This window comes from Elaeis guineensis, chromosome 7 (genome assembly GCF_000442705.2).
Source record: "Elaeis guineensis isolate ETL-2024a chromosome 7, EG11, whole genome shotgun sequence".
Classification (NCBI taxonomy): domain Eukaryota; kingdom Viridiplantae; phylum Streptophyta; class Magnoliopsida; order Arecales; family Arecaceae; genus Elaeis; species Elaeis guineensis.
Genome location: NC_025999.2, coordinates 81,004,895 through 81,027,172, shown reverse-complemented (window position 1 = coordinate 81,027,172; position 22,278 = coordinate 81,004,895). Strand labels below are relative to the sequence as shown.

Here is a 22,278-nt window from a genome sequence, read left to right as displayed (position 1 = left end):
GAACCAAAAAAAAATCAAGTTTGAAGCCACGACAAGCTATGGTTTAAAAAAATCATGTTCTGAAATCGTGACTTCAAATAATAATTTTATTGATGTTACATCATTAATCATGTTGGTTGTGAAATTATGGATTAAACTTATAATTTTATACGGACATATGGAACGATAGATTGAGAAATAATTTTCAAACTACCATATTTTTAAAATATTTTATTAAAAAATATTATTAAAAAAATCCAATATAGCTAAGGCCATTACAAACTTTATCCTGAACGAGCTAATTAGTTGCGTTGCACGTGCCACATACTCAAGAGACGGTGCAACCTGTCACGTTTAAGAAAGTCCACGTAAACAACGTCTCTTTCAATGCGACACCCGTGGCCTTCACCCCTTTCTCGGCGGCTCCTCCGCCTTTTAGAGCTTTTTCTCATGCACTTGCGAGGAGATCCGCGCAAGATAAGATGGAGCCGGACTTGGTCCCAAGTTCCCCAAACCACGCCGAAGACGACGAGGACGAAGTGCAAAACGAGGAAGAGGAGGCCGAAGGAGGAGGAGGAGGAGGAGGAAAAGGAAGATGGAGTGGGGTGGGGTCCGCGATGCTAGGCCTCGGCAAGAAGGCGGCGATCGCCGGAGCCGCCCTCACCTCCGCCCCCGTGGTTGTTCCTCCTCTCTTCCTCTTCTCCGCCCTCGGCCTCGCCTTCTCCGTCCCCTTCGGTATCTTCTTCGCCGGCGTCGCCTGCACTGATAAGCTTATGCAAACCCTCCTCCCTCCCCCTTCCCCTCGATCCCAAGATGAAGAAGAAGACGTATTAGCAGAAGAAAGAGAAAAAAAGGAAGTATTAGAAGAGGAAGAAAAGGAAGTGGGGGGAGAAAAGGAAGAAAAAGAAGTACAGATAGAAAAAGAAGGAATGGAAGTGGTGGAAAAGGAGGAGGTGAAGGAAGAGCAGAGAAATGTGGAGGAGGGGAAGAGGGAGGAAGAAGGGAGGAGAGTTATCGAGCATGAGGAAGAAAAAGAAGTGGAGGTAGGAGATGAGGAGTTGACGAGGTGGGAGGGAGAAGGGGGTAGAGTTATCGAGAGAGTGGAGCAGGCGATGAGTGCTTGCTCGTTTCTGGTTGAGATTGAGTCTTCGAGGTTGAGCTCAGAGTATGCGTCTGCGGTGGAGGAGAGGTTGGCAGTGGAGACGACGGACGAGGCGAAGAGCGAGAGCTCGGCGGAGCATGGCTCCGAAGCAAAGGCTGGAGCAGCAGTGGATCAGCCTTCAGATGATTTTGTTAAGGTAAGTTGCCACCCTGAGGGCAATACGTTCTAATGCAAGATCACAACGTAAAGTTGATATTGCATATCTTTTAGACAAATTGATGCAAGAGCTTTGATCATGCCATTGTTGCTTAGGCATCATCAAGTATATACATGGGGTGACTCTTCATCGCCCAATGGGCCCATGGACACTTGCGACAAGTTATTATTGGTTGGTTCCTGTTATAGCAAGCACAAATATAGGATACACACAGATTCGTACAATCACACAAAATAGAGAAGAAAAGGAAAAACAAACACAAGATTTACGTGGTTCGGTTGAAAAGCCTACGTCCATGGGCAAGACACGAGAGAAAAATTTCACTATGATGAAAAGAGAGATACAATCACTCAAGAACTCTCCAAATCCTAGCCGCACTTTGATTTCCCAAATCTCTCACAAAACTGTCGAGATTGGCAGAAAATACAATATTTATACTGATCCGTACCGTGGGGGATGTTGCCCCCCGCATCTCTCAATGAGGTCAGTGGGCCCATGCCCTCCGCTACCACCACAGACCTTCCAAAATATTTCATTCAGGTCGCAACGCGGGCTTTTCAGATTGGGTCATAGTTCGAGCCCATAAAAGATATCCAAAATTCAAGCCACATTAACAGTTTCTAGTGTTAATTCATCTTAGATTGGAATTACTGGTTTCTTTGGAAGAAAGCTTAGGAGATCTGCTTGGAAATAGCACATGGAAGAGTGTTTTCTAGTGCTTAGCTACTCTTCTGTGTTTCCTAGTGTTGTGTTGGTTCCTGCTATTCCAGTATTTTTGAAAAAAATGCTACCATACAAAACATAATGAAGGTTTGCATCTTTTATTTTTTTATATTAGATATTTTCACTCATTTATGGATTGATCCAAACTCATATCCATATTATGTAGGGAATATACAATGAAGAAGAGATATGGGAACAGATTTCTGCACTGCGGGCAGTAGTAGGATATAAAGCTGCTCTGCGTTCATCCTGTGTGGAGGAACTCCGAGCTCTCTATCTCTTCACTGGAATAGAGCCGCCTGTCTCCTTGAAGGACCCCTTTGATCCTATGGAGGTCAATGATAAGCTTTGCTTCTTGAAATCTCTAGTAGGACTTGGATGAAGTCAACAGCAATGATGCCTTCATGTTTAAACCCAAAGAAGCTTTGCTATCAAAATGGAGCTTGCTGGATATTGGTAGTGTAGCACATTAAGAGAATTTCTTGTCTTGGCTTGTTTTTATAAATTAGAAGCCTTCTGGGTGAATAATGACTGTATCACCACTAGCTTTATATTATTAATAATCCAGATAAGTTATGTCTGCTTTTTATCAAATATATGTTTGGTTTGCTTCAGAAGCAGATTAAAATACATTGGTAGTTGAGTTCTATTTGGGAACAAATTGCATTTCTAGCCACCATCATTATTTTCAGAAACAGGATTAGGTTCTGGACACCCAGTGAGCTGGTTGTTGTCGTCCTGGGCAGCAGTCTACTTAAACCTGGGTCAACCTTAAGTTATTGCAGCTATGGTGAATGATTTCAAGCTGTTGGATGGCATGTGTTGAAATGACAAGGATTGCTCAATAATGATCAAAGTCTGACTCCTTCTTAGTCTAAATCCAGGAAACTCTGTAGGACCTTATGGCACTCTGGTTAAGGTAAGAAAACCATTGAACTACATGACCATACTAGCAAATTGCAGTTTCTTTTATGATAACCTTTGAACCTTTTTGGAGATTTTGCATTAAAGTCTCAAACATGTGAATTGTCAAAAATATTATTTTGTACAAAACAACAAAACGTTTGCACTTGTGTGGACAGGTGGGGGTGTGTGTGTGTGTATTTGTTTGTGTGTCTGCTTTAGCCAGTGAATCTTAATTAAATCTGGCTGAAGACAAGTGCATGTTTTCATTTCCTAGTGGCTCCAAACTACACCTATAGGAACAATACCAAATTGCATAAATGCTTACAAATATTAATCCTGAAAAGATATAGGGTTGTCACGTTCCAAATTTGAGATATAACATAGTCATGTTATCAAGAAGTACAGTCTAAAATAACACAAAGCCAATATTCATTTTCTTAAATATAATAATAGATACATCATAAATAAAAATAATAAAAAAAATAATTTAAATTTTTAATTAAATTAAAATTAGTTTAGAATATCTAAATCCAAAATTAAATATCAAATATATGTCTCAAAATTTATAAATAGTTAACTATAAATCTATGATCATCAAATAAATTAAGTTTCAGTTACAAAATTCTCAAACTTACTACACAGATCTCAAGTCTGGATCTTCCATTGTTTTTAATTTTATTTTTTTATAAAATTAAAAAAAAATAAAAAGATATGAACTGTACTAGTTCAGTAAGTAAAATCTATGCTTTCTTATTGAATTTAGTATAAATTTTTTTTATGATAATATAATATTTAAAAAATAATAGATATTATAAAATAAAATATTTCATTCAACATTTATCACCTAAGAATGACTGATAGTCCCGGTGATTACCTACAGCATATCTAGGATCTTCAAGGGCTTTGCAACATAAGACAATATTGAACCCTGATAGATCTTCCCACCTTAGGTTTGTTTGGTTGGCTGTGTGTGGTGTGCCCAACCCAGAGATGATACAGCCACCGTCCAACAATAGTACGGGAGGTTGTACAAGATTGCATAAACCTTATACTTCAACTGGTGAGGAGCAGTACTGTTTCTGTGAGGGTTCCAATAGTTGACCAATAGTGAGAATCTGTCACTTCAAATGTGTCCCTCTGCCATTAGAGCGCTAGCCCATGTACACCATTTGTCTATCAAGACAGGAGGCAAGAAATTCTCTCGGTGCAAGTTGTCTTGCTATTCAGGATCCAGATCTTTTTGCTTCGCATTCTAAGATTAAAGAGATGTCATCGACCTTAACATAACGGCCAAAAGTTACCATATGTGCTGCTTTCTTTAAGTACGTAGCTGGGTGACTGTTCTCCATCTCACACATATAAGGCAGGAAGGCTTTGGAAGATTGCCATCTGTTGGGGATGAGAGGGTATTCTTCCATTTTCCCCCATTGCTTTGCCGAGGTTAAGCTGCTGGGTGTGGAGCACCTTTTATAGATAGTCTATAGGTTCTAGCTCTATGGTCGACACAGCGACATCTGAGGCATCGTATAGAGTTTTGGCATTGTGCTATAAGGCGGTCTAAATCCCCACATCAAAAACAAGCGCTGGTTTTGAATGGCTTGTTCGGAGGCTTAAGGCGGAAAGCATGATGCAAGTGATGAGTGTTAGTTGCATGGAGTGCTGTCTTGAGCTGTGGAATGGGCACCGATCGAACAAGGTATATGGGATTGACAAGCCTGACAGCTGCGTGATGGAGGGAGTGGAATGGAAGGAGGGTTGCTATGCTGACAGGTTCTTTTCAGAGCATTAGTGTAGGAATTATGATGAGCTAGTTGATTCTCCCGTACATTCTTCTCCACCTATTACTTGTCACCTCAAACTCGCCCGCATAGTAGCTCCATCAGTTGCGAGGGATACGATGTGTTGACGAGTCAATCTTAGAGGTTATGGGCATGCCATGGCCCGCTCACCAATAGAAGAGGGAGCAAGAGGTTTAAGGAAATGGTTGGAGTTGTTTTTTGAATTCGAGTGTTTTGGTTGACTATAGGCAGTGGGTCGGTGTCGGTGGAGATGTGAATATATTTGGCTGGGTGGTGGCAGTGGGGGTACCTTCACTCTTTCTCTCCTAGGAGGTGGTCTCCCTAGTGGGACGGCATTGGCAACGGTCTGCATGCGGCCAGAGATGAAAGGTACTATCTCGTTGAATGGTTGGATGCTTTTCTCTGGTTGTGTTCGATTGTTTGGGTAGGAGGAGGGTTGATGGGGAATGGGAGGTTGGTGGGTGGTGGGAGAAGATTTCATGATGGAACTTGTACCTCTCTAACTAACTAAAGTTATTCAATTTGCGCTATTTGTCGTCCTCCTTAGATGCATTAGGCCCAACAATTCATGTAATACTCAAGTTTCGTAAAAATAAGTAATAAGAACAATAAGAATAATGATGATGATGATAAAATATTAAATCCTTGACTGAACTCTTGAACCTACACACAACTCTCCCTCTCTCTCTCACGCCATCTCCTTTCCTCACTTCTTTTTTCTTTTTTGCCATATCTTTCTATCTAGCTTTTTCTCTTTATTACCCTCTCTCATCTCGTGCCCTCGTTTTCTCTTTCGCTGCAGTCTATCTCCCTTGTTGCAATAACCCTCTCTCTAGAGCATCCTCTCTCAAGCCATAGATTAGGGCTTTTTGTCCCCAAAGATGAACATCAGGTTCGAGGGCCTAACCTCTTGGAATTGTGCTCGAGGTAGTCACTTAACTCACTGTAGATTAGTTATTTCTTGTATTTTATAGGTGAAGCTACCTAATTAATATTAGGATTAGGATTTTGTGCATGTTACTCTGAGGGTTGTATGCCAAGAGTAGGACCCTATAACCTTGTAGTAGAGCTTTCAGCTACATATTTAGGGTTGCCATTCTGAACCTGATTCGACCTTAGATTGTCAAGCCTAAAGAGGGTCTAGCAATCATGTAAGACTTTTGCGCCTTATGGTTAAAAATGAAGGAATAGGTATAAGGATTATGCCTTAGACATAGGTTTTAGAAGGAAGCTTAAGCGAATATTGTATTGTTTTAATTAGGTTTGTCCATGTGTGTTTGTAGTCTCTTATCGTAGACTTCACTATATTATGATCTTGATTCTAAGCACTATTCATCTCTAGAAAATTTGAAGTTGAATATCATGTATTTTTATAGAAAATTGATATTATAAAATGAATAGTTACACTTCATTCAAAAAATATTGAAATAATGTCAAGAGAATATTTGCATATACTTTCTTGAAAATAGTTGCTTTTATGTTATCATTTTTGTGAACATACATGATGTAGTTTAATATTTGTACTTGATTACTGTTGAAGCCACGCGCACCGGATTGGATCGATCTAGGCTTGTGATCTAATACCTAATCTCTTTGAGACAATTCACCAAACACATTGCAGACATAAATAAACAAAGACAAAGAAACCAAGATTTACATAGTTCGGCACAAGAGGCCTACATCCACGGGGAGGAGGAGCAATCCACTATAAATCCATCCCGAAAATTAGGTACAATATGAGGTATAAAATATCTTTATCCGAAACCAACAAGAAGGCAATAGAGTATCGAATAGAAGGCAACCAAGATCCAATCGGATCTACCAATCTCAGCCTCGGCAATAGATCAAGATAAAATAATACCTGAAGTGAAGATACCTTTCTCAACCCTCGGCAAAAATTCAAGATGAATGCCTCCTTACCAATCGAAGCAGCACAGGACATCCGTGAAATCGAGAAGGAAGAAAACAGGTAGACCACCAACAGAACACCAACGGAAGAAAGCCAGGAAGCAACCAGCACAAGAGCACAAGTGGGAGAACGGCCAGAGAGCAAACCCACACAAGAGCACAAGCGGGAGAACGGCCAGAGAGCAAACCCGCACAAGAGCACAAGCGGGAGAACGGCCAGGAAACAGGCCCGCACAAGAAAATCCTTAGAAAATTCCTCCGCACGCTCGAACCTGCACTTCAAAGAAGGATGCCTGCGGCTGCCTTTTAAAGAAAGAAAATCTTCTCAAAAATAGAGATTCACCCGAATTAGAATTTCCAACTGTCACGGGAGATATACAAAGAAAGAGTAATTTAGAGCAATATATAACAATCCTCCTCCTTGCGACAAATATTGTACCTTTTATATCAGATGTGGATTTTAAAAAAAACTCTTTATAACCTCCTCCTCACCACAAGCCCCGCAGGGCATTACCAAATGCTTATACCAATCAAGTTCAGAAAATTCTGAACTTAATTGCAGGGATTGGTTTAGTGAACATGTCAGCTGGATTATGGACGGTGTATATTTTTTGAAGTCTGACATCACCTTTCTCTACCAGATCTCTGATGAAGTGATACCTGACATCTACATGTTTTATTCGTTCGTGATACATCTGGTCTCTGGCAAGGTGCAGAGCACTTTGACTGTCACAATGAATGTCTAAACAATCCTGTTCGAGATCCAAATCCTGTACCAACCCTTTTAGCCAAACAGCTTCCTTTGCTGCCTCTGTCAATGCCATATATTCTGCTTCAGTGGTAGATAAAGCAACTGTAGATTGCAAAGTAACCTTCCAACTGACTGCACATTCAGAAAGAGTAAACACATCCGGTCAAAGATCTTCTCCTGTCCAAGTCACAAGCATAATCTGAATCACAAAATCCTGTAACTATGCAATTACTCTGTGCAGTAAATATCAATCCCAACTTAGAAGTGCCTTTTAGATATCTAAGTATCCATTTCACAGCTGACCAGTGAGCCTTTCCAAGCTTATCCATGTATCTGCTTACAACGCTTACTGCCTATGAAATATCAGGTCGAGTGCAGACCATCGCGTACATGATGCTGCCAACTGTGCTCGCATATGGCACTCTAGACATATATCTCTCCTCATCCTCAGTCTGAGGAGAGTCTCTAGCAGAAAGTCTAAAATGACTGGTAAAGGGGGTAGTGACAGGCTTAACTATAGACATACCAAATCTGTCCAAGACTTTTTCAATATAACTATGCTGAGTAAGAAAAAATCTACCTGACTGCCTGTCACGAATAATCTCCATCCCAAGTATCTTCTTTGCCGGTCCAAGGTCCTTCATATCAAATGCAGTACTGAGCTCGACTTTCAGTTTCTGGATGATTAACATATCCTTGGTTGCAATTAACATATCATCCATATATAATAACAAATAACAAAAGGACCAATCTGAAAGCTGCTGGTGATACACACAACTGTCATATGGAGATCTACTGTATCCATGGTCGATCATAAATCTGTCAAATTTGTGGTACCATTGTCTTGGAGACTGCTTGAGACCATACAATGATCTCTTGAGTAAGCATACATGATCTTCTTTATTTGGAACCTCAAATCCAGGTGGTTGTTGCATATAGATCTGTTCCTCTAAATCACCGTGAAGAAAAGCTGTCCTAACATCTAGTTGTTCCAGCTCCAAATTTTGAGAAACAACAAAAGCAAGTAACACACGGATAGAAGAGTGTTTGACTACAGGAGAAAATACCTTCTTATAATCAATACCCTCCCGTTGACTGTATCCCTTTGCTACCAACCTGGCCTTATATCTAAAATCTTGAGGAGTGGCTTCTTCTTTCCTTTTGAAGATCCATTTGCAGCCAATTACCTTCTCATCTTTTGGTAATTTAACTAACTCCCAAGTCTGATTCTTTTCTAGAGACTGAAGTTCTTCAACCATAGCCATGGTCTATTTATCAGCTCGTGAACTACTAATAGCCTCCTGATATATGGTCGGCTCATCATCAATGGTGTCTGCAACACTCAGAACATAATAGACTAACTCAGCACAAGCAGAATCCTCAAAACCATACCTTTGAGGTACTCTGATCTGATGCCTAGGTCTTCGAGTGGCAATACTATCAATCTGATCCTGATTTTGTAATGTCACCTCCTCCTGAGTCTGAATCTGTGCATCTGTCTGTTGTTGTTGTTCATAGTAAGTATCTTCACTTGACTGCTGCTGTTGTGATTTAACAGTCTGATCAATATCTACAATAGTCCTATCCTGCTGGCCCCGATCCTGATCACTTTGAGAAGAATTAGGCTGTAGTTGCCTTGAAGCAGTGGCTGTCTCATGAAATGTCACATTCCTGCTGACTAGAAATCCTTGAGATCCAGATTCTATGCATCATAATCTATAGCCCTTTACCCCATATGCATATCCAATAAATATGCACTTTTTAGCCCAGGGGTTTAACTTTCCATCTCTTACATATGCATAAGCTGGACACCCAAAGATTCTGAGTATTGAATAGTCTGCAGATCTTCCTGTCCACATCTCTTCCGGAGTCTTCATGCTTAATGCTGATGCTGGAGATCGGTTTATAATATAGCAGGCTGTGTGAGCGGCCTCTGTCCAAAAATCTCTACTTGATCCTGAACTAGATAGCATAGATCTGACTCTCTCTAGTAGTGTCCGGTTCATGCGTTCTGCCACACCATTCTGTTGAGATGTACCCACTGTTGTTCTATGTCTAATAATGCCTTCTGACTTGCAAAAGTCATCAAATTCTGTAGAATAAAATTGTAAACCATTATCAGTCTGAAAAGTTTTCACCTTCCTTTCAGTTTGCCTCTCGACCATAGACTTCCACCATTTGAATGTTTCAAATACATCACTCTTATTTTTAATGGTGTATATCCAGACTTTTCGGGAGTAATCATCAATGAAAGTAAGTATATATCTTGATCCATCTTTGGATATAATTGGGGCAGGTCTCCATAGGTCAGAATGAATATAGTCTAATATATCAGTTGTCCTATGCACGCCTGTAGTGAAGCTGACTCTGTGTTATTTTCCAAATATGCAGTGCTCACAGAATCTAAGTGCATCAATCTTCTGACCACTCAGCAGACCACATCTGCTCAGCTTCTGTAGACCTCTGTCTGAAATGTGTCCTAGTCTCTGGTGCCATAAATGTGTCAACTGCTCAAGAGAAGATTGTACTGCTGATGCCTGGCCAACTACTGTACTGCCATCTAGGTAGTAAAGGGTGTCACTTAATTTACCTCTCAATAAAGTTAATACCCCTTTATTGATAGTTATAGATCCTCTACCCCATCTGCCCTCATATCCTGCTCTATCAAAGGCATGTATTGAGAGAAGGTTCTTTTTTAATTTAGGAACATATCTGACATCATCCAATATCACCATGGTATTTGAATTTGATTTAATTTGAATTGTTCTAATACCTTCTATATTACATATGCCATCATCTCCAAGAAGAACAGTACCACCTTCACAAGATCTAAAGGAAGAGAACCATTCCTTGTGAGGTGTCATGTGGAAGGATGCTCCAGAGTCCACGATCCAAGTGTCAGCATGACTAACACTACAGGCAGCTGTGAATACTGCATCATCTGATTTACTGCTATGATTCCTAAGGAAACTGTAATTGATGCTGTATCAGAGATTGTTCCTTTATCTTTTTGTTCCTTTTTCCTTTTAGATTGTAGAAGTCTACATTCAGATTTCCAGTGGCCTGGCTTTTTGCAATAGTGATAAATACCTGATCTTTTGGTCCTAGACTTTGATCTATTTTTGGACTTACTTATACCTTGTCCACCTTTTTTCTGTTCATCTCTACCTCTAACAGTAAGACCTTGAGCTGGAGTCTGAGCCTGATGCTGAAGCTGTACTTTTAATCTAAGTTCATTGGATAACAAAGTAGCTTCTACTTCTTCAAGACTTATTGTTTCTCTTCCATAAAGCATGGTAGTGGTAATATGCTCAAAGACTTGGGCAAAGAGTAAATTAGAATCAAAGCCTTATCTTCTTCATCTACATCGACACCAACATTTACTAGATCAAGTAGGAGCTTATTATACTCATCCAAGTGATCCTTAAGTGAAGTTCCTTCTGTCATACGAAATGTGTGTAATTTTTTCCTCAAATACAATCTATTAGTCAGGGATTTTGCCATATATAAACTGTCTAGTTTTTTCATACACTTTTGGCTGTATCTAGTTCCACAACATTGCGTAGGACTTTATCACTTAAACCTGAAAACAAGGTTCCTAGGGCTCTCTCGTTAATTTCTTCTTTAACAGCTTCATTATCCCCGGGATTGAATCCATACCCTTAAGGGCTTTTGCAACACCTTCTTTAACCAACAAATATTTCATCCTTACCTTCCATAGTAAAAAATCTCCCGTGCCATCAAAGACGGCCACTTCATGCCTGATGGTGGTGGAGTGAGAGACAGACGCCGGATCATTAGCCATTGAGAAACTTTGTTTCTTGTCACCAGCCATCCAAGTGCTCTGATACCAATTGTTGAGCCACGTGCACCGGATTGGATCGATCTAGGCTTGTAATCTAATACCTAATCTCTTTGAGATAATTCACCAAACACATTGCAGGCATAAATAAACAAAGACAAAGAAATCAAGATTTACGTGGTTCGGCACAAGAGGCCTACATCCATGGGGAGGAGGAGCAATCCACTATAAATTCGTCCTGAAAATTAGTACAATATGAGTATAAAATATCTTTATCCGAAACCAACAAGAAGACAACAGAGTATCGAATAGAAGGCAACCAAGATCCAATCGAATCTACCAATCTCAGCCTCGGCAATAGATCAAGATAAAATAATACCTGAGTGAAGATACCTTTCTCAACCTCGGTAAAAAATCAAGATAAATACCTCCTTACCAACCGAAGCAGCACAGGGCATCCGTGAAACCGAGAAGGAAGAAGACAGGTAGACCACCAACAGAACACCAACGGAGAAAGCCAGGAAGCAACTAGCACAAGAGCACAAGCGGGAGAACGGTCAGAGAGCAAACCCGCACAAGAGCACAAGCAGGAGAACAGCCAGAGAGCAAACCCGCACAAGAGCACAGCGGGAGAAGGCCAGGAAACAGGCCGCACAAGAAACCCTAGAAATCCTCCGCACGCTCGAACCCGCCCCCTAAAGAAGGATGTCCGTGGCCTCCTTTTAAAGAAAGAAAATCTTCTCAAAATAGAGATTCACCCGAATTAGAATTCCAAACTGTCACGGGAAATATACAAAGAAAGAGTAATTTGGAGCAATATATAACAAATATGTATATATTCTGTACTGTACCATGTACAGTATAACCATTACGTTACATAAAGGAAATTATCTCAGGTTTTTTCAGCATTGTTCATTCCAGCATGGATATTGAGAAGTGAACTAAGAAGCAGATTATTTAGCAAATAACACAAAAGAGGTGGATGATCTGTTTTTTGCCTCCCACACCAGTCATCAGATGATGAATAACCTTCGAGCTCTTGAAAAAAAAAAAAGAAAAGAAAAAGAAAAATGACTGATATCATCAAGATGCTCACGACTTGTTAACTGGGCCTGTTTCTTCTTAAATATGTGGCACCATCTGACGTGCATGATAATGTAGCAGATGAACATAGCAAGCAAAGTTCATTTAAGGCCTTAGCCTGTCACAGTTGAGAGGCCCTTTCATCATTACTGCGAGTCCGAAGCAAGCATATTAAGCACCGAACAGTTTAGGCATCAGAGATGCCTCTATTGCACCCTAACTCACCTACGAAGTAGCTGAAAATTTGTATGCTACTATGAAAGTGTCAAGAAGATTTTTGTCTTTTTGCACAACCACCATGTCCGGAATTTATTTAGTAGGCATCTGTGATACACTAAGGTCTCCCATGTTCACAACCAAGGACAATTATAATAACGTCAATAGTTCAAGGCAACAAACTGATTAAGCATAGATAACGTTTGGATTTGTGAAGACATACCGATATAAAAAGCAGGAATATAAGTGTTGCTGCCAAAATCTCACGTTCGAGGTTGGAGGGTATCCTAGCGACCAAGGCGATGAGGTTGAGTGGAGGCTGACACCAAGGATATGTAAAAAGTTCTGGTCGAGGTATTTTTCAGTGAAAACTTTTCGATGTTTAAATCAAGAAGTGGAAAACAAAAAGAAGGAGAGAATAATTTTCAAAAGCTTATTTAAGGGGGGTGGTGGAGTCGTACACTCCTAAGAGACTAATCAATTTTTGGTTATTACACGTGGATCAAACTGGCGATAATTATTTTTACTCGGGGCGTGATTTGAATGCGGTGATATCCTCCCTTATGTGAGCTTTTCCAGAGTCATGAAGTTGGTGAGCTTCCTCAATTGGGGTTGCTGCTTTATATGCATCTTCTTGAGATCGGCTCTAGCCGACCTAATAGTACCTCATCTGTGGCTAAGGTACGAACCCAAATATCTTGTTAGGGCCGAGGACCTAGCACCTTTGTCAATGTCAAGATCCAAAGTATTGTCTGCAAGACATTCCCATAAGCATGCCGATTAATCTCCACATCAAATATTCTCAATCTGGCTGACATCGGCCTCTCATTCCCATATTTTATCGAGGTCCAAACTATGATGGCCTTCGGCTGTGATCGAGGATACGATTGACCAAAGCCGAGATGGTGGTCCACAACAATAAATCAAATACATGAATAAATCGTTGCATCAAAACCAAGCAAACCATTAAGCTGTTCAATCAATAAGTTCACCTCGTATTTAGAACATAAATTGTAAGAATCAGATTTAAGTAATTCTAAAACCAAAACAGTCTCGGTATTGAATCCCAAGAAACGATGTTTCCGAATATCAACAGTTGAACAATTGGAAGGCGGCCAAAAGTTGCTGAATTTTTTTCTTGAGAGAAAATCTTGAACTATTACTTGTAGAAAAAGAAGAAAAAACATAACATGGATCCCTCTGCTGGATTTCCTTATAACCAGAACTCTAGGGCAGTAAATATTGTGTAATCCACATATACAATAGGAAAACCTGCTTTAAAAATGGCAAGTTTTTAAAATTGACTTCTAAATCTTTTTCCTCTGGTTTTGGGAGTTCACACAGTTTGTTGGACCTGGATCACCTCATTGATGCATGCAACCACAAATGAAACAGTTGAACTTGTGCATTCATCGGAAAATAAAGCTAGCATATGCTCATTATAAATGTTAAACTATTAGTATAATACATGTCTTTAGTCCCTGCTTTACAGTTCTTTACAATATCTTCAAGGGAATTTTTTTCCTTCTCCCTCTTGCAGATTGCTGAGTGAATTTAATCTTGAATTAAATTCAAGAAGCTACATTAAAGATGTAGAATGTCAACTTTGTTGGATTGTGTACTTTCCTCAGTCAGAGGGAGATCGGATTGGTTGAAGTGGGAGTTTGATCTGCAATGAGAATTCTGGAGGTCCCTATTTGTCTTGAGAGTTCCAAAGTTCCCAGTTCTGAGACTTTGTTTGTTGAATCAGCTGGCAAACATCCTAGTTTCAAAGCAAATTCTGAAAAAGTATTCTTGAAGACTACTATAAGAACTTCCCGAGGGAATCTCAGGCTAAGGAAGAAGTGAGAGTCCAGTTTTACAAAAGCAATCAATCCAAAGATTTGATAGGTATTTTGATATGATCACCTCAAAAATAACATGATCATCACAATTTCTTGCATATAGATCATTTGTGACAACCTCTTGGTGTTTACATAAGTTGACAAAACAATCAGCAAGCGACCGCTCCATCCGGTGTATGCCAATCTAGTAAGCAAGAATTCCTATTGTTGAAAGAGGATGGTGGCTAAAATGCTTTAAAAGGTATTGCAGCACTATTTTTTGCCTGGGTTAGCTGAGGCTGGCGAGCTTTCATGTACATGATATTTTCTTTGGTATTGCTACAAGTGAATGCATCGTTACTATCTTTTATCTTCTCTGATAGTTCCATTAATGCTTTTGTGCATTCTTTCTTAGTTTCCTAATTGATGAATTCGCAAATTCTTTTGCATGTACGGGGAAGCATAACATTTAATTAACCCGGCCAAACCACAAACAGATAGGAACTTGCTTACGGAGAGAGATTCTCTTATATAGGTTTTAGCTCTCAATATTTAAACATCACATTAGGAGACATTTGGAAAGGGAATCTCGATTAATCTATTGACAGTACTTCACCAAATATTAAATCTCCCCCTCTCTCTCTCTTTCACTATCCATCTATCTATATATCTATTTACCTGTCTAATCTATATATCTGTCTGTCTGTCTGTCTATCTATTTGTTTCCAGATATACTAAAAAATTAGAACACTTATCCTCTATTTGGTATGAAAGATGGATTGAAGAAAGAATGGATGAAGGATGATGGATAGATGAGAATAGATCGAAGATGATGGATGTATGAGGCAAAGAATGGATGGAAGATCGAAGATGATGGATGTGTGAGGGAGAGGATGGATGGAAGATCTTCCATCCAGCTCTGTAGATGTTCCATCTATCATTTCATATATTTGGTGAAAGAAAGATGGATGGATGGAAATAATTTCCTCCTATGTTTGGTTTGGAAGGAATGAAAGAAAGAATGGATGATATTTTTATTAGATTATCTTTTAATAAAAATATTACTATTATTAATTTATAACACTTATTGATACCAAAGAAATAAATAATATATAAACTTATAATCATTATAATCTATAATTATATCAAAATTATATAAATATTTAATTTATATTTAACAAAATAATTTTATAAACTAATTATTATTGAATTAATTATATATATCAATTATATATTAATTAATTAATTTATAATTAAATTTAAATAATTAAATAATATTATACAAATAGTTAACCAAAAAATAGAAAATAAAAATAGAGGAATAGAAAAAATTCTAATTATTTAATTATTATTATCAAAATTATGTACTAAAATTAAAATAATTAATAATAAAATTTAATAATATATGATTAATAGTATATATAAAAATATATATAAATAATATGAATAAAAAAATAAAAAAAAATATTATATTTTTATCAAAAAAATTAATGAGGAGTAATTTTATTTATGCAAAAATCTATTTATCAATGCTTTATCCATCCTTTCTTGCATCCTCCTAAACTGAGAAGATACAAATTGGTGGGCCAGGGTGAATGAACAACTCCTACTATTTCGTTCATTCTTTCTTTTAACTTTTTGAATCAAATAGTTGATGGACGCCATCCATCTTTCCACCCACATCTATCCACCCTCCAATTATCCGAACCAAATACAAGAAGATTGAAAACAGCTTTATCGCTTTTTTCTTGTTTTGATCCAGATCAGTTTGAAGGGTTGAAGTCGAGAGGTGACACCGGTTGTAAGTTTAGCTGCGTTCCAAAGTTTCCTGGCAAACCTACAAAGTATCAAGATAGGATATGATCAATGTGTTCTCAAAAAAATGTTTTCTGAAAAAAGAAGGGTAGATGGGACAACAATTACCAACCAGCCATCCCTTTTTCCTTGCAAGAACTTCCCCAGTGTGACAGCCAAAGAAAAAACTTTATCTTTTTAGGGAGACATGCTAGTCCTATGCAGTTGATGAATTTATAAATGGATTTGACTGAGAACATTTTTAACGTAGTCCAACATGAATTTGGGACATCAGAATTGTTATTTGCCACAACTGATTGTAGTAAGTTTAATAGCTCAATTAACTCATACACTTGAGATTGGTTGAGAGGGAGAGACAGTGAAAGGTTCCATGGTCTGGAGTCCTAGGATTAAAGATGGGTGACCTTCTCATCCTTACAATTGCATGCAGAGTAGACGTTAGGGGACAAGGAAGCCATGGTTGCCTCTATTAGCCACTTGTCAGGCCAAAATCTAATTGTTTCTCCATTCACTATGGTGTAGAAGATGCCCGATCAGAAGGGATTCATTGCTTTGGTGGTTCCTTTCCAGATTAATTGGCATATCCTGGATTTTTCGATGAAAAAGATTTTGATTTTGTAGTGAGACCGAGAAATCAAAAGGTTAAAGTCAAGTCACCAACACCATTCAGCAAGAAGAACTTTTTTGAAATCAACCAGATTTTTGACTCCCAGGCCTTAATTATGCTTCACTTAAGGGTAATATTAGATTCCTTGTGGATGAAGGGTCATATTTTTAACTCTTCAAGCTAGCCGGTTAGCCGACATTAGTATTTCCACCGTAAGAATATCCTCAATCTGACACAATGTTAGATATGTTATTGACTTATTCCAAAGACGTCAGCTTGCCGGTCATAGACATCCTAGATTAAATTCAAAAAAAAAAAAAAAAAACAGAAAGAAAGAAAATCCTCAAATGTTAGTCATGCCACCTGTAAGGTACAGTTTATGGATCGTTGAGACAAGAAAGGCCTACTCAGCTTTATGAATTTGAACAAAGAAAAGCAAAAGTTGGCCTTGTGTTCATGCTGCACATAACTAACCACCTTGCTAAAGTAACACCATGGTCCCTGTGCTTTTTGTTTGGCTACTCATCAGAATCTTGCCTTCTTTTCATTCAGGATCTAACACCACATTTGTTGCATTTCATTTATTTTGCAGGGTAAACTCATCCACCCGACCAGATCCACAGCAACAGATCCCAAAGCAAAAACATGCGGCAAGGAAGACAACCTCCAATATGCAAAATACAAGTATATAAAATACTTTTAAAGAGGAGCTCCACTACTGGTTATTGCAAAGGTAGTATACCCAGGAATTACAACAAAAGATGACTTCCAGCCATGGTACCAAAACCATGGAGGAAAAGTTGATTGCATCACATGGTTCGCAAGAGAAGGCATTATAGAAAATGAGTATCTCCGCTGCTGAAAGGGTGGCAAGGTGTGATCCTAAGAACTGCTAGCTAACAGCCGACAAAGTAGAAAACCCAAATAAAATAAGAGGGAAAAAAAAAACAGCTTTATCTGCTTCGATTTACCTCGAAACTACCTATGAGGCAGACTAACCTTTACTGCTCTGCAACTCCCCACTCGTAGTCCCATTCTTAAGATACTTTTATTTCAATTTTTTTGAACTTTTATCCATTTAGGCAGCCTTGGATACATCTTTGCTGGATCTGTTGTACTTCATGTGGCTGTTCACAAGCTGACCAGCAGCAAGAGCTGACATGAGAGAGAGCTCTCCAGCTAGAACAGCACCTGCCACAATGGAGGCCAGAAGCCTAGCATTTGATCCAGGTGATTCCAAGCTTGCACCCTTGACACCAAGTAGGTCCAAACAGGCTGCCTGAGAGGCCAGCTGCGTGCCACCCCCAACTGTACCAACCTGCATGAAAACACGACAGTATCAAACTTTACATCTAAGTGGCAATACACATCATGTTGCATACAGAAGTGATGAATAAATGCTGTTAAATGAATAACAAACTCTCCTCCCCACCAAACTCCAAAATGAAGACACAGAAGAACCTATAAAGCTCAAAAACATGACATATAAGGAAATAAACCAAACAAGGTTTTAAAAAAGGAAGGCTCCTAACAGTAAGGAAGGATGACAAATCAAATTGCCACATGACATGATGGTTGTGCATCCCAAGTTCAGGTGGTGTTGTCAATAAACACCATAGAAACCAAAAACTTGTAAGGTACCAAAATCCTATGAGAATTTATTACAGACCTAATAAGTGACAGAAGAAAGTGAACTTTCAGTAAACTAAAGCATTGCCAGTAATGGTGGAATTCAAATAAACTTGCAAGGAGAGGAGATAATTGCAACAGAAAGATGGATCAACATATGATGGGAAGGACAGAACAACAGAATTACCTCAATGGATGGCATGGTCACGGAGACATGAAGATCCTTGCCATCGTTCACAGCTTCCATCATGGTGATGCAGTGAGAACTCTCCACATTCTGTGCAGGATCTTGGCCAGTGGCTATGAAGACAGCAGACACGATGTTGCTGGCATGAGCATTGAAGCCCCCAAGAGCTCCAGCCACAGCAGATCCAGCAAGGTTCTTGATCATGTTGAGTTCAACCAGTGCTGGCACAGTGGTCTTGAGAACTTTTTTCACCACCTCCTCCTTGATGGTTGCCTCACAAACTACCGATTTGCCACGTCCTTCAATCCAATTCACAGCAGCCGGCTTTTTGTCGGAACAGAAATTACCTGGTCAATGCCAAAAGAAACATTAGGATTCAACAGAAAAGGCAAACTAAAAATGGGCTTCCAACATTTTCAGTTGTAGAAAAAGCTACTTCATTTGACACTAGCTGGTTTGTTTCCTTTTTGACTTCCATATTAGATGGCATTCCATGAGCAGAACCGCAAGTGAACCACATAGATGCATCACCTAATTGATGGATTAATATCTCCAAAAGTTTGAGGTGCCTGGCAGTATAATATCAAGAACCATGACATGAACGGATATTGACAAAATAAATTTAACCACATGGACACAGACATCTCCTTAATAAATGGACTAAATCTCCTGGATCTCAACGTTAGTGGTCGGATACAAGACCCATGACATAAAGACGGGCTGACAACATACTGTTGCAATCTCAACCTGACATTAATAAGCTACATGCCTAGACCCCATGCCACAATTACCATGCGGCAATCTCACTTCAAGAGATTTGGCATAGACACTGGTTGTAAAATATAGGACTACAACTAGAGATTTTTGTTGACAGGTGCCAATTATATAGGAGGAAAAAATCCGACATATCATGTCTCAGCAGTCTAACATAAAGATAGATAAAAGCAGAAGACAAAAAAAAGGGTAAACATGAGCATAAACACCAAATTCTACCCATCCGACGAGATTTTCTTGATATATATTCCTCTTGTAATTTGTTGATCACTAAAATCATAGAAAGTGAAAATCACAAGGGCCTTGCTCTAAATACAGGTATCATAAGCAGTAACATAGGGAAAGCACCTAAAGCAAATTCTCTAAAAAACCCATGATTTTGTCCAGTCTAGATATCGATTTGGTGTTCACTATTAAGTTGTTCATCTGTTTCTGATGCAAACTAAAAGAAATTTAGACCATGAAAAAATAAACAAGTGATTAGAGCTTTGTCAGGGCAAAAGATCCAACCAGTTATGCTGATCACATCCATGTCTCGGAAGTCACCCTGCAGATAATCCAAGACATTCTGGACCCCTTTTGACACCATGTTCATCCCCATTGCATCTCCAGTGCTGCAACTAAATCTCATGTAGAGGTTCCTCCCAGCAAGCGCGCACTGGATCCCCTGGAGCCTTGCAAATCTGCTGGACCTGCAAATATTTAGAAAGAAAATAAAAGCAGATTTTAGCCTCTAAAATGCATGAATCAGCTCATATAAGAGGAAACATGTCAGCAAAACAAATCAAAAAAACTGTAGAACCCATTAAAAACTTACCCCTTAAGATTCATCTTTTCAAAGTTAAATATCATGCAAACGGCATGAAATGAGAGGGAAGATTCGTTTTCCAGCACAAACTTACCGCAAAGAACGATGATAAAAACGCTTCATTAACATGAAAATCTTTAGCCAGCCTTCATGGAAACCGCAGAAAACCAAGAGTATATTATATAAAAGGATGCAAACATCACCAGAAAGTACAAGCATGTTAACATTAGGGTCATTCTTTTGTAGGTAAATACCATAAAAAAGTTGGTCCAATTTTTCTCATTGATCAACTTATCCATGTTCTCACACTTTTTAAAATGAGCAAGTTACTTTACCATGGGCAACATTTATCCATAAAATGAAAAAAAATTTTATCCATCCAAAAAAGTGGCTAAATCATTTTTCCATCAACCAGTAAAGTAGATATTTAATATTGTACCAAAAAATGCCCACCCCTCATTTCCAATGTCTCCATCATTCAATGCTTAATAACTTGATCAAATCTAAAAAACATAAGAGATATCATGAAAAATATAGATAAATTTTATCAACTTATCCAGAAAAATAGTAATGTAAAAGAACATTTCTTATCTGTAAAAGAACACAGATAAATTATTTTTTATTTAAATATTATCTAAAAATATTTACCAAAAAAATATGGATTCTCATGCAAATCTTTTACCTGTAAAGAACGGACCCTCATACAGAAAAGATTGTAACAAACAAATAGAGAATAGGAAATTGTTAAAAAGCATATAAAAAACCAGTCTTGATTGTGAAAAAGGCAACAAAAAAGAAGCAAAATAAGAATCCCACAGAAGCCCATCGACGAACACAACACAGGCATTCCCAATACAACGCTTGGCACTTAAAAATAAAGAAGAACCGATAACAAGCAAAACAACCCAACTCCTCTCAAAGCGAGATCCAACTTTTAGTCAACGCGAGAGAAACGCAAATAATTCCAAATGCGGCGGCCGATCAAAGAAAGAAATGGACAAAAGCAGAGATTACCTGTTGAACACGACGGCGAGGGTCTCGAAATTGGTCGGCTCTTCCACGAAGGCCACGAGCTCCGCGGCCCTCCTCGCGGACGGCAGCCTCACGACCGGCGCCCGCGTCATCCCGTCCCTCAAAACCACGCTCGCGGCGCCGCCGGACCCCGCAATGGCCTTGCACCCCCTGTTGGTGCTCGCCACGAGGCACCCCTCGGTGGTCGCCATGGGCACGTAGTACTGCCTTCCGTCAAGCAGCAGCGGCCCGGCGATCCCCACCGGCAACTGGACGTACCCTACGGGGAGCTCGCAGCACTGCCCTAGAATCGACCCGTAGTCGAATCCATCAAGCGGGAGCCCTTCCAGGGCTCTTCCGGTCATCCTCCTCAGCGCCTCCCGTCGGATCGCGGCTGCGCGGCGGCAATCTCCGAGCTTAGATTCGAGAATGTAGGAGGGGATCTTGCCGGCGACCACGGAGGAGATGATCTCTTCGTCTTCCTCAGTGACGGCTGGCATTTTCTCCGGGGCGGTTATGGCGTCGCAAAGGAGGGGGCAAGTGGCGGGGGTTGGGGCGGAAGCTGCGGCGGTGGGAGGGGCGGGGGATAGAAGGAAGTCGTCCTCCTCGTCGTGGGAGGAGACGATGGACTGGACGAAAGCGATGCCGAAGAAAGAGAGGAGGTAGATGAGGGAGCCGACGAGGCCGACGATGGCGAAGATCTCGGCCAGACCGACGACGTGGAGCGGCGTCGAGGAGCGGATCTTCTCGCGCCACCGCCGCATCAGGAAGACGAGGGAGGCGGCGAAGAGTGCCGAGAAGAGAAGATTCGTGTGCCGGATGGGGAGCGGGAGGGCGTCCGACGCCTGGACTCGGGAGGCGGCGCCACCGCCGGAAACGGATGAGGGGACGGTCTCCGCCGGGCGGGTGGTGGCGGCGCTGTTGGGGAATCTCCGGCGGACGTCCATGGAGACGGAGTAAAACCAGAACGAGACGAGTGGCGGAGAAGGGAAGAACCGCACCGCGTTGAACGCAGAAGGCCCCCGACTTCGAGTCGTCGGGCTTTTAAGGGCTGGGGTGGATGATTAGGGTAACCGCCGGTGCCTGTAAATTATGTTTCCGTATCGCTGTCACGGGTTGGCAGAAAGGCGAGGGAGGA

General features: G+C 40.1%; 2 protein-coding genes across 2 annotated transcripts; one reads left to right on the top strand and one right to left on the bottom strand.

Annotated features, from left to right (window-relative positions):
• The first annotated feature begins 420 nt into the window (after window positions 1-420).
• On the top strand, window positions 421-2,615 carry LOC105048868 (uncharacterized). The gene is made up of 2 exons (XM_073261423.1): window positions 421-1,277; window positions 2,188-2,615. Exons 1-2 carry the CDS (start codon window positions 462-464, stop codon window positions 2,401-2,403), a joined length of 1,032 nt encoding a protein of 343 aa, XP_073117524.1. The 5' UTR covers window positions 421-461; the 3' UTR covers window positions 2,404-2,615.
• A 14,788-nt stretch (window positions 2,616-17,403) lies between these two features.
• On the bottom strand, window positions 17,404-22,278 carry LOC140859442 (3-hydroxy-3-methylglutaryl-coenzyme A reductase 3-like). The gene is made up of 4 exons (XM_073261227.1): window positions 21,144-22,278; window positions 19,832-20,013; window positions 18,548-18,894; window positions 17,404-18,049 (listed from the first exon to the last, which is right to left on the bottom strand). The coding sequence occupies exons 1-4, from the start codon at window positions 22,085-22,087 to the stop codon at window positions 17,810-17,812; spliced, it is 1,713 nt and encodes a 570-aa protein (XP_073117328.1). The 5' UTR covers window positions 22,088-22,278; the 3' UTR covers window positions 17,404-17,809.

Excerpts from the sequence above, each read along its gene's own strand:
- LOC105048868 (XM_073261423.1), top strand. The coding sequence starts at position 462 with ATGGAGCCGGACTTGGTCCCAAGTTCCCCAAACCACGCCGAAGACGAC. Across the intron at positions 1,278-2,187 it reads CTTCAGATGATTTTGTTAAG|GGAATATACAATGAAGAAGA; the intron begins GTAAGTTGCCAC and ends CATATTATGTAG.
- LOC140859442 (XM_073261227.1), bottom strand. The coding sequence starts at position 22,087 with ATGGACGTCCGCCGGAGATTCCCCAACAGCGCCGCCACCACCCGCCCG. Across the intron at positions 20,014-21,143 it reads CTCGCCGTCGTGTTCAACAG|GTCCAGCAGATTTGCAAGGC; the intron begins GTAATCTCTGCT and ends AAATATTTGCAG. Across the intron at positions 18,050-18,547 it reads TGACCATGCCATCCATTGAG|GTTGGTACAGTTGGGGGTGG; the intron begins GTAATTCTGTTG and ends GTTTTCATGCAG.